The sequence below is a fragment of the Castanea sativa genome, chromosome 1 (assembly GCF_040712315.1).
Source record: "Castanea sativa cultivar Marrone di Chiusa Pesio chromosome 1, ASM4071231v1".
Classification (NCBI taxonomy): domain Eukaryota; kingdom Viridiplantae; phylum Streptophyta; class Magnoliopsida; order Fagales; family Fagaceae; genus Castanea; species Castanea sativa.
In genome coordinates, this window is record NC_134013.1 from 89,479,021 (window position 1) to 89,492,151 (window position 13,131).

Genomic DNA, 13,131 nt, shown 5'->3' on the forward strand with positions numbered 1-13,131 from the left:
GGATACTTTATCGTATTGTTGAGTGCCTTGGATACAAATTTGTTTTCAAAAAACTATAAATATTGTAATTTTGAAGGGAGGAGTTTAACTCACAATTTGCTAATGAAGGTATAATTTGAGCTTGTGATTTCAAGAGTTTGTTGATTGTAAATATATTAAAAGTGTAATAATAATAATAATAATAATAATAGGTAAAGCTGAGAGAAAATCCAATTATATTTCAAATTGAAATTCAATTAGAGTCTAATTTTGCACCACATGTCCTATCTAATTTAAGTTTTTAAATTTTTGTACCAAGTGAGTTAATTCAATGTAAAAATTGGATTTCAATTACAATTTAATTTTGCGACATGCGTCCCATCTAATCTAAGTTTTTTTAATTTTTGTACCAAATGAATTAATTTAGTATAAAAAAACGAGGAGTCCAATATAAGTAAACCATAAAAAAATAATTTTTGAATGATTTTATATTTATGAGAATTTTTTTGTAGAACTAAAAACGATGCAAGTTTATATATAAGTCATTTATATATATATATATATATATATATATATATATATATATATATATATATATTAATAAGTAAAACTGAAAGAAAATCGAATTATATTTTAAATTGGAATTCAATTAGAGTTTAATTTTGCGCCACGTGTCCCATCTAATTAAAAATTTTAAAATTTTGAACTAAGTTAGTTAGTTCAGTGTAAAAATTTGATTTCAATTAGAGTTTAATTTTACGGCATGTGTTCTATCTGGTCGAAATTTTTTAATTTTTGTGCCAAATGAGTTAATTTATAGTAGAAAATGACGAGTCTAATATAAATAAATCATAAAAAAAACATAATCATGTATCTAACACTATATATAAAATTAGAGGAGGAGAGAGTTTGAATGGTTTTATATTTATGAGCCTTTTTTTATAACTAAAAATAATTCATTTGGCACAAATATATATATATATATATATATATATATATATATATATATATATATTAATAGATAAAACTTAGAGAAAATCCAATTAGATTATACAATTAAAGTCCAATTTTGTGTCATATGTGCTAAATTATTTATTTTTAGAGAGAGTTTTATTTCTTAATTTTGGAATCAAATGTGAGACCATATCAAGTAAGTTATTGTGTACAAAAATCAAAGAGTCTAGAATAAATAAACATAAAAAAATTGACAATTTACATGTTCTACCTAATAACATTCTTACAATAATTTTTAATTATATAATGACTATCAATAATATTTTAATTATATATGTAAGATATATTATACTATGTATCTTAATGTGTATCTTTTAAGTATATCCATGTATATGCATGGGGTTACAAGCTAATATTTTAATAATGATTTTTAAAAAATCGTAACAAAAAAAAAACCTCCATATTTGTTTGTTATGTACAAATCGGTGGTAGATGTTCAACAAAACGTTTTAAAATTGGGAAAGACTTAGATACAATACTTAAGTGCTGTTCCTTAGATTCCTCTCTTAAAATTTTGTCATGTGGATTTTTTCTCATGGGATGAAAGTATATTTTTTAATTAAGTAGTCATATAGCTACATCTTAAGATGGGAACCTAAGGAACAACACCTAAGGAATTGTACCTAAATTTTGTCATTTCAAATATTATGAGGTCTCCCAAGTTATGTGACAAAATATTAAGAGATCATTCAAAATAAATAATGAAATAGTTAAATGTCTTTGGTATTGTATATATTAAAATTATAGATTATAAATTTACACATGATTAAAAAAAAAATAATAATAAAAAAGAAAGAAAGAAAAAGAAGTATAAGGTGGTAGGTTTAAAATCGCTAGAAAGAAATAAGATCATTTGATAACATTAATTTTTTGTCCTTCATAATAGGTGAAGTTGATTAACAACTGTGATGAAACATATTTATCAAGGAAGCATCATGTGATGAAGGCTATTGTCAACTCAACTCAAGAGCAAATCCAATTAGATTCTAAATTGAATTCTAATTGTTGTTTAATTTTGCACCACGTGTCTTATTTAAGTTTTTTTTTTTTTAATTTTTGTTGTAGGTGAGTTAATGTTGTGTAAAAGATGAAAAGTCTAATATAAATTAAACAATCAAAATCCTAATAAAAAAGAAAGAAAGATAGCCTCATGTGTTTATAAATAAATAAAAAAAAGTAAAACTCATGTATATATTTGAGGTTTAAAAAATGTGTAACTTTTATACTAGATATAATTTAAACTCATATATTATATATGTGTGTAATTTTAATTGTTTTTAATTGTACTGTACATATGCATAAATTATATACTAAGTATGGATAAATTAAGGTGAGGTGATTTGATTTATTTGTTTATTTAGTAGTGAGCAAGGTAATTACTAATTAGCTTCAACTTAATGATGAGTAAAGCCCTTTTAAAGCTCAATTTATACGAAACTCACATGAATTTACTCAATCTTACTCAATTTTATGCATGAGTTTGGAAGTTTAGGATGGATGGAGATTGGAGACTATATAAAACTTATGTAGTTCACTGTTCACATATATAAATTCCATGTACAATATATCTTTGTACCTTTTTTTTTGTGGGAAAAAAAAGTATACAATATTAAATTACAAATCCATGTAATAAAACTTATTATATTATTAGTTTTGTGAGATGGCGTGTTCTGTTGAAAAAAAAAAAAAAAATTTCTTATTATATTATTATTAGCTAGCCTTCAAAAATTCTCAAATAAGCATCAATCGATGCCAGAAGAAGTAGGCAAATCCACAAAGGTGGAGTTTGGATAGGCGTTTCTGCGTCCGCGTTTTGTGTTTTGTTTTGTTTTTTTTTTTTTTTTTTCCTCCAGCCGCAAGTGTTGACCCAATTTTCTGTGAACAGTGCATTCGTGCACTGTTCACGGACCCACAAATTTTACTTTTCAGCAACTTTTTCATTAAAAATGGGTCCCGCGGTACTATTCACACATTTTAAAATTATTTTGCTACAGTATTTTCAGTTTTCAGTTTTCAGTTTTCAGCAATAAGTTCTATCCAAACGGACCCAAAGAGACGAAGAGAACAAAAGTGATAACTCTCTCGAGGTTCGCATAGCTAATCTTTATCTATTCTCTTTACAGACTTTTTTTGGGGTTAACTAAGCTGTAGCTATCTTCTCAAAAAAAAAAAAACTAAGTTGTAGCTTTAGCATAGGTATAAATATTAGAAGTCAAACGTAGGTTTGACTTGTAGCTGTAGATACAAATAACCAGTTCATTTCATCTAATGACCAGCTCATTCATTTCGCGGCCATTATTTATATTTGTTTTACATTCCATATGTGGATTGAAAAACACTAAAACGCCCAAATTCTTCCCATGTAAAAATATAAACATATGCTTGAGAGACAAACATGGCAAAACGGGCGGGTCGGGTTGGGTTAATCGAGTTGCGGGTCAAACGGGTTGCGGGTGAAAAAAACAGGTTTGGATTGCGAGTCGAGTTGACCCGTATTTTTCACATTGAATTTTTTTAAAAAGGAAAACAATATGTATTTGCCATTTAGAAAGCCATGCAACAAATTACTAGATGTAAAATGTATTACTTTGAACTCACCACTTATATCAATAATGAATTACACTTATTAATACTTATTCAATAATTTTAAAATTATACAAATCCTAACATTGCTATCTAAAACAAAATAACACAAATATAAGAAAAAAAATACACAAATTTTATTTTTATACACTATCAACATCCCAAAATATAAAACAAAATTACAAATGATTTATTGGATAATTCATTTGACAAATAATAAAAACATATAAGAAATTTACAATCTTGAAAATTAATTTTATAATCTTTTGTTAATTGTGGTTGACACTCTATTTCAATTTGAGATATATATTAAAGTTTGATTATTTACTTATTTATACATAGTCTCTTTTATGAATATCATATTATTGTTAAGCAACGCACACTCTAGAAAATATCATAATTTATTTTGAAAAACTGTTTATTTTGGACATAAATTGTTAAAAAATAGGTTTAAGCATTCATAATTCATGTTAATTTGATATTTTGGCTTCACTATTTGCATACTTGTGAATGTTTTTCATACATGTCTACAATTTTAAATTTATATTTTTAACTGTACTATAACCAGATTATCTTGGCATGTACTTTGCTATTTGATATCTAAAAATCTTTACTCATTACAAAATGTTCAATCATTCATCTTTCAATTAATTTGCATATAGTTATGTAAATGTCTCGATTGTTTCCTTAAAACTCACAACAAACAATTAAACCAATATTGTCTTAATTTAATTTTTATTTTTTTTACCAAAAAAAAGTTATAAAGAATGGTTTGGGTCAAGTCGCGAGTTGGGTCGGGTTGACCCGCAAAAAACACGGGTCAAGTCATGGATTAACTTGTTTTTGCTTCGAGTCAAAAAAATCAGGTTCGGGTTTGGTCAGAAAATTCTGACCCATTTTGCCATGTCTTTGAACTACAAGACTTTTGACTATATAAACTGGAGATAGTGACTTCTCTTAAACTTCCATCGACGCTTCTTTTATCGAAAAGCAAGTTTAAGGTTGGTTTGTTTTATCATGAAATACCAATATATTTTGACATTTAAGCTTATATGAATTTTTTTTTAAGTATCATTTTATTTTTAGTTTATTAAATGTCATACGTATCAAATAAAATAAGCTCATCCAAACACATTATTTTCTTTTGCGACAAGAAATTTTAAAATGAATTATAGGTCTCCATCACAAAGTACACGTTAATTTACAATAGCTAATCAAAACTTTAGATTCGATTAATCAGATTAGTTGTAATGTTTCCCCATAGTTAAAATTTCTTTAACTTCCCTTCGTATATAAGTATTTAACCTTAATTAATTTCACATGTTTATTATGTGCTTATATGAAAAGATAGAAAGAAAAACACATGATCATTTAGTAATGTAACATGAACGCAAATTTTAGTATTAGACACTATGGAAATTGGAGAAGCTTTTATAATAGGAGAAACATTGCAACCAACCCCGTAGCTGTGTTCTGTCATTTTATATATATATATATATATATGTATGTATGTATGTATGTATGTATCAGACCAAAATATATATATATATATATATATATATATATATGTTTGTATGTTATATAAGTATAACCCATAGTTGTATATTTTATTCACTAACCCCATAGTTTAAGAGGTTAATTAATTAAATAAATTAATATTTTGGAGAACATGTTTCTCAAAAAAAAAAAAATTTGGAGAACATTACAACTGATTCCATAATTTGAAGTAAAAAATTTTATAATTTATCATTAATTTTACCATCAATCAATGACACCTACATTTCTCTCTCTGTCTCACACAAATATATAAATAATTTTATGCCACCACAACTCTCACAACACCATCACAATTCACACCCCACCCAATAACCTAATTACGCATAGACTTACACATGCTCATAGTAATTGACAAATTCCAAATGGTAAGCAACATGCACACACAAATTAAATTGGCAATCTTGTTTTTTCTTGCCTCCTACATGCTAAAGTAATACAACTAAACTTGATTTGACTCTTGCCATTGTCTATTAGACTAGGATATTTCTCTCTTCTTAAAAACAAAAAAACAAAAACTAGGATATGTCTCATGGCAACATCATGAAACCCCAAAAGTCAATTTTTTTTAAGTCCTAAATAATTTAGCTGTTAAGTTTTTTGTTATCAAATAAATGATATAAATTCTCATGATTTTAGTAACTCATTAACATATTATGCTCTCCGTTGTTAAGAGAATTAGAGTTTGAATCCCATTTATTCATTATCATATATAGAACTAAATAAAATAAAGGATTTAAGTTCAAAATTCATGTACACAAATTCAACTAGTGTCTTAATTTGATAATAAAAAAATTTATCATAAATTATACCTGTAAGTTAAAATCCTATTGTATGTATCCAAAAAAAAGAAGTTAACTCAACTTATAAAATTTTGAATTCAAATTCCTTTAACATAATAAATTAATATATTTTGTTGAAATTTTTTTGTTACCAATTTATAATACTAAGAAAAAAATTATGATAGAGCCGACGCTATAAATCAAAGTTAGAGATAAATATCATTTTGTGAATAACAAAATAACAACTCACCCAAACGGTATAATTCAGATTTTGGGAGAAAAAAAATAGAAAAGAAAAAAATCTGGTGGGTAAAAGATTCAATGGAGAGTGAAATTGGTTGAGTATATATACCGCAAACCATAGGACTCCTTTTTTAGTAGGGCTTTTGTCTCCCCACTTCTCTATTCACTCCCACTATCCCAAGAAGGGGCAGAAAGAACAAGACTTGAATCTCTCTGCCCCTCTCTCACCCACCTCTCCATCTATCTCTGCTTCACCATCCAGTTAAGCCCTTTCTCTATTTTTCATGTTTTTCTTATGTGTGATTAACTGTATTGGTTGTGTGTATGTATCTATTTTGTTTGTGTTGTGTGTTTTCCTTGCTGGGTTTTGTGCATCTTGAATTGGGTTTTTGTTTCTATGTTGGTTTATTGGGTGCTTTTTTGATTTTCCTTACTGGGTTTTGTGTATATTTTGGTTTTCTGTTTTCTCTACCTTTTTTATTGGGTTTTTTTTTTTTTTTTTTTGGTGTGTATGTAATTGGGTTTTTGCTTGTATGTTGGTTTATTGGGTGTTTTTTTTTTTGTTACTGGGTTTTGTTGTATACATTGGGTTTCTTCTTTTGAGTGATTTTTGGATTTTGTTTGTGCAATTTGCGGTATTGGGTGTTGACTAACTGGTTTTGTTGATTGATATTGACTTTTGCTGTATAGTCTTTCTGTGATGGGAGAGAGAATCCCACCTGGAAGTTACTTCCAGTACCCTCCTCCTGGAGTACCTGCTTCTCCTATTAGGTCTACTTCTATCCCTACAGATCGAGAAAGGTTGGTTCAAGTGCTCAACACTTCAAAAATCTATGCTTTTTCTATTATTAATCTCAAATTTGTTGTTTTTATTTTTATTTTAATGGGGTTTGATTGATACATGTAAAAATTAGTGCTTTCAAAGGAGTAGTCTTTAGTTTTCTAATTCCATAATTTATTGATTTTTATTAATGTAATTTCCCCCCAATGAGGTGGTAAACTTGTTTGGAAGCTCGTCTGTAAATATAATTGTCAATATTCTCTTTGAAAATGTCCCCCTATGCTCAATTTATTGTTTTTGGTTTATGAATTATGAATTAGCTCAATTGTATTTTTACTATAATGTTCATTTAACGAACTTTTAGTTGAGAATGAAATCAATTTTGAATCTTTTCTTTATGACCGCTTTTATACTGATATGTGGTGCCAATTTCCAATGATTCATTTATTCATAAACGATAAACTAATTGTTGAAGATACGTGTTCCAAAGAAAAATGGCGCATAACTTTGGTGGAAAAGCCTTGTTGCTTGGCACTGGAGGGCTGGATGTCAAACATGTTTCTCAGGCTGACCCATTGAACATCTACTCGGTAACCTAGCCAAGAAAGGAGGCAAAAGGAAAATAGAAAGAGAATGATTATGCATTTAGCAGATTTTAAAATTTTAGATTGAAACTGCTTCCTGTTATTTCATGACCATAGTTGGTGACTTGCTCTCTATACTGCTGTTTTCCCCACTTTCATTTAGTGCCTGTTTGCTTCCTGAGAACTTGAGCAACTGAAAGAAAAACTTTTGGGGCCATGTTCTCTTTTCTAAAGTTTTAACAAAAAAGAAACTCTTTTTTTTGGGATGTGCGTGTGGCTAAAGATCTAATAACTCTCTTTAGAAGATTGCTATCTACTGTTGGATCAATGGTTAGGCTTTTACTTTATGGGGTATGATAGGATGTAATACATGATTCCACTGCTATGATGATGGCAGATACATGGCTGAATTGCTGGCAGAGAAGCAAAAGTTGGGACCATTTATGCAAGTTCTTCCCATGTGCAGCAGGCTTTTAAATCAAGGTTAGTGAATCCGCAACCTACCATTGCTGCAGTGTGTGTTGCATTCTTCTGTTGTTTGTTTGCATACCTGGCTGATACCAAGTTATGATTTCCTGTCCCTTCTAAGTTCTAATGCCAAGAAAAATTTATCTTAGCAATGTGCTGAGTGAGATAGTCTCTGAAACAGATTATAAGACAAAGTATGATGCTTAGGCAATGCTGACAATGTACTGTGCCACCAAAAGATGTACTGCATATCAAATTTTCTTGTACTTAAAAACTATGATAGCTATGTTGGTTGTATTGGAATTTGATTAGCTTTAAAGTTATTTTTGCTGTATGTAGACCATAGTTTTGGGTATTTTGCTTTGCTACTTAACTTAATTTGTTCTTTCATCCAACTGCAGAAATCAGACGGGTTTCTGGCTTCAATCAAAGTTTTGTGGATCATGAAAGAATTGAGCATGAGAGCCCACTTAGGTCATTTGGTCAACCCCCTAATGGTAGAGCAATGGATTTGGAGGGATGGCCTGCGATGCAAATGGAGGTAAATCTAGTTTAAACCTTTGATGGATGTTCATCTTTGTTGGAAAATATTTATGTTTAGCAGATGTGTGACCATTTAGGGCTGCCTATTCATATCATACAATAATACCACAAGCATACAATAATTTGAGATCAAATTCCTGTATGTCAGAGGCTGCCTTAGGTCCATGTTTTCTAGGCAGTCATAGCCCGTTATCTTTGTATGCTTACAACTTATAACTATGTTGTGATTCGTTTATATAGTTTTCATTTGTTAGTGGATCAAATTTAGGGGCCTCATAGGGTTGCAATACAAATGTGGTGGGTTAGGTTCATTGTCATCTATCTTGAAAATAATAATTTAACAATGATTTTTGTAGGCATAGAAGCATGCTGTTAAAACTTAACAAAACCTTGTCCTGAGCACCCGAGTTTTGCCAAAACAATTGGCCATCTAACTCTACATGTTTTCTTGTCAATCATAGTCCATTTTGTTTGTACAGTTGCATTTTACATTCTTTCAAGACTCTCTGCTTTGCGCAACAATGCCTAATCTTTACAAGATGTTAAAATAAACCTACTCAATTTGTGGTTGGATGTTAGGCACTCCAATTTAGCTATTGTTTGTTCTATGTTTTTGTCACATTCCATGCACTCTAGTGAAGATGCAGGAAGCTAAATGTGGTGTTGAGTGCCAAGGTACCCTTCTGTGGTGGTAGTGGTAAAATTTACATATGGTGGGTGCCTTCTCATGGTGTCTTTGTTTTACTCTGATCACCTCATACTTCTTTTGGGGTCCTTCTCACCTTCTCTTATCATCTTCTTTATAATATTTTTAATTTATAGTGTCTATTGCAACATTTTCAAAGTCTGATGTTATATCATTTTATTTTATACCAATTGCACTATAGAAAATGGAATACTGCATTTTTGTTTGCGTTAGAGAGTAAGGTACATGATTCTACCACCCAGCCTCAGGTGGTCTCCACAACTTTCTGGAATTCATAGTCATGAAGTAAGGATAGGAGAAATCTTATACATATAACAAGACATTTGGTAAGTTAGCTTCAGCAGATTGTTTGCTACAGTCAAATGATCTGCTCAGAATGTTTTGTTGGCAAAACTGAATGTATTATTATTCTTTCTGTAAGACTTTAGCATTTACATGCCACAATAAAAATGGACTATCATTGACAACCGAACCTTTGGCTGTGGATTGAGACTATCATTTCCTTTACGTAATATATGAAGAGAGAAGAATGGGGGAAAATACTAATTATTTGAAAATTTTGATCCTCAGATGAACAAGACACTCTTTCTTGTTATTATTATTATTATGGAGTTTCAACTGGCTGGCTCTCTTGAAACATGGTAGAAAGAGAGTTTGGGATGTAAGATTGTGATTTGATGTTGAAATTATTTGAACTTTTGTTGATAATTTTGCTCCTGCAGGAAAATGGACATATTCAAAGAATGACCCCGTTACAAACTCCTTCGATGGGTTGGCCTGGGGTGCAAGGAATTCCAACTACTCCTATTGTCAAGAGAGTTATTAGACTTGATGTTCCTGTGGACAAATATCCAAGTGTAAGTTAATGTGTTCCTGTGTAGTTGATTTTGACCTTTTCCTTTTCAGTACATAGTAGTTCCTAAAATAATGCTTGGCAGTATAATTTTGTTGGCCGAATTCTGGGACCACGTGGGAACTCACTGAAAAGAGTTGAAGCCATGACAGAATGTAGGGTGTACATAAGAGGCCGTGGCTCTGTTAAGGATGCTGTAAAGGTATCATGAAATGTTTTCCTTTCCCCTTACGTTTATTTTTACCTTCTCACTACCTAGTTTGCTTAAGTAGTTTGCTCATTTAGTGACAATGAAATTAAGTACAAGTGTTGAATAGTTGACGCAGTAATTTGCAATTTTGTTAGTCTAAACTTTCTCTTTGCATCCTTATAGATTTCATGTAGCTATATGTTTGAGTGTTTTTCTCTGTTTAAATTGTTGGTAATGACTTATTGTTGTGATTCATTAGCATGTAGATTATCATTTTAGACCAATTTTCCTCCTTTTCATATCTTCTAAATAAGGACTTGTTAAATTGTAGGTGATGCGTGAATAGCTTGTCTCCACATTTATCTAGTCCTACTCCCTTTGCGTATCTATATCAAAGCTTCCAATGTTATCAAATTTTCCCAAATGTGGGAGCTATAATCACTAAAGGGGCACCAATCTATGTAATTTGATTTGAGTTTTGCAATATTAGATCTTTTGGGTTAATTCTTTTTGTTCCTTTTTTTTTTTTTTGGTGGGGGTGGGGTTGGATTTTTCAAGTGGTTAAACGCCAATGATGCTTGTGGTGTAACTTAAACATTAAGTTAAGCAGACAAAACTGAGTGTGCTGAAGCATGAAATGAATTCTAGATGAGTAAACTATATATGATGTCTGGGCTTGAACTTTATTTGACATGGGCTGTCAATTGAGGTTAATAATAAACTTATGAACATCGATGTAGACAAGCACCATCCATCCACCCTTTTTAACATCTTGTCAGGGTAAGAAGAATCCCACTAACACTGGATATATTTTTGAGAGGGGTATAGATGAGGAATGGGCGATGGTTGAAGAGATATTATTACCTGCGGGTGTGATTATGTGAATATTGAATGTTGAATATACAATTCTAAACATCCTTTCTTTTCTAATAATTAAGTGCCAAACTTCAAGTTGAATGATAAGTCATATGTGGCCCACTTTTATGGGGGAAAGAACTAGACTGGGGGTAGTGGTCTGTAAAGAGAGGAATGAACATTCTGTGTCTGTCTGAGTAATACAGAATGGAAAATGTTGCTGATAATTTAGTCAAATACATCATCACATTTTAAAATACTCTTATGGACATTGCATAGTAATTATTATTAAAGTGCTTTCTCATTTATATGAGTATTTATTTCAATAATTTGTGAATGCCCTGATTTTTTGAGATGCATAATTTATATTGCATCTACTGCTTTGCTAAGCTATATAAGTTACGACGGTTGGAGTTGGACTCGTATTTTAAAGTATTTTTATTATTGCTTGCCATATCACTTTTGAATGACAATGAAGTTGATTTTCTTAATGAGGAAGTTGATGTGTGTTTGAAAACTTTTGTTAAATAAAATAGGATATGTTCTGATGGTCAAGGTTTCTGGTAATGATTTGCATTTCCTGTGATGCCCACTGGGTTCAAATCCTATACTTTCTTCTCATTCTCTTAAGGATCTATGTTTTATCTGTAGGAAGAGAAACTGAAAGATAAACCTGGATATGAGCACCTTAATGAGCCGCTGCATGTGTTGGTGGAGGCTGAATTTCCAGAGGATGTTATAAATGCACGCTTGGATTATGCAATGACAATATTAGAAAACCTTTTGAAGCCTGTGGTATGAACTGGAACAAATGTATTGTTTTCACCCTTGCCCGTTTACATGGCACATGTTATAACCTATCTCTCTGTGTAGGATGAATCATTGGATCATTATAAGAAGCAACAGCTAAGGGAACTGGCTATGCTGAATGGTACCCTAAGGGAAGAAAGCCCAAGTATGAGCCCTAGTATGAGTCCAAGCATGTCGCCCTTCAACAGTACAGGGATGAAAAGAGCGAAGACTGGAAGATAACCCGAAAAATGTTGACAATGTGGCATTGCTTAATCTGCTGAATTGCTGGCAAGCAATTGTTGATGACCTGATGGCATGTTTACAAGAACCTTGGGATGCTGTGTTTAGAACTGGTTACTTCTACACCTGAGGTAATCTTGGGCTCGGATTGTTTTGGCATCACCGATGGATTAACCGCTTCATTCATTTTTGAGATATGCGCTCACATCTACTGTGACTTACTATTCTTTCATGTATTATTAATTTTGAACGTTGAAGACTTTATTTCATTAGTTTAATACCTTAATAACCACCCCTATTCAATTTATCTGTATTCTGCCAGCTGCTGGGTCATAAAACTCAAATGTACTTTGACATTATTAAAACATCTATTATATAACATGCCTATGCTGATATATGCATGCTCTTCTTGAATTTGTAAAGTATTCCACTATTGTATTGTGAAATCAATTTTTAGTGCCTTACGTGTATGGCCTCTTTGCAAGATTATGATAGATTGCCTCTACCATAGAGGAGGTGAATCTATGATTTGTTGGGGTTGGTTGTTGAAGAAATTGAAGACATGTACATTTTTCTCACGTTAAACACTTATTTAATCTCCATCTCTATTTTAAATTAGCAGTGACTAATATATACGTTGATCTTTTGGTTTCAATTTACTCGAAACATCACGATGCCGATAGGGTCGGCTGTGGCTTTGACACAGGACATGGCTGTTTGTATTTGCAATCATGTCGGTAACAATTGACAGAGAAGACATCAGTGGCCATCTTGATGCTTACTTGAATTAAGGGCCAATGGAGTAATTGAGGGTGGGATTGGATTGGAAATTCAGAAATATCAGTACCATTTTAACTTAATCAATCAATCATGTTGCTTTATGTTTTCTAGGCCATGTTAGAAAATATCCATTCCACTAACTCCATGTGCAACCTAAATGATGTTAAAAACCAACTGCTGTACC

The 13,131-nt window shown here is 31.1% G+C and overlaps 1 protein-coding gene across 1 annotated transcript; it reads left to right on the top strand.

Annotated features, from left to right (window-relative positions):
- The first annotated feature begins 6,286 nt into the window (after positions 1-6,286).
- LOC142619442 (KH domain-containing protein At1g09660/At1g09670) lies at positions 6,287-12,581 on the top strand. Its single transcript, XM_075792540.1, has 8 exons — positions 6,287-6,416; positions 6,846-6,956; positions 7,918-8,003; positions 8,390-8,529; positions 9,960-10,094; positions 10,176-10,292; positions 11,787-11,930; positions 12,009-12,581. Exons 2-8 carry the CDS (start codon positions 6,856-6,858, stop codon positions 12,165-12,167), a joined length of 882 nt encoding a protein of 293 aa, XP_075648655.1. The 5' UTR covers positions 6,287-6,416; positions 6,846-6,855; the 3' UTR covers positions 12,168-12,581.
- Positions 12,582-13,131: the final 550 nt, after the last annotated feature.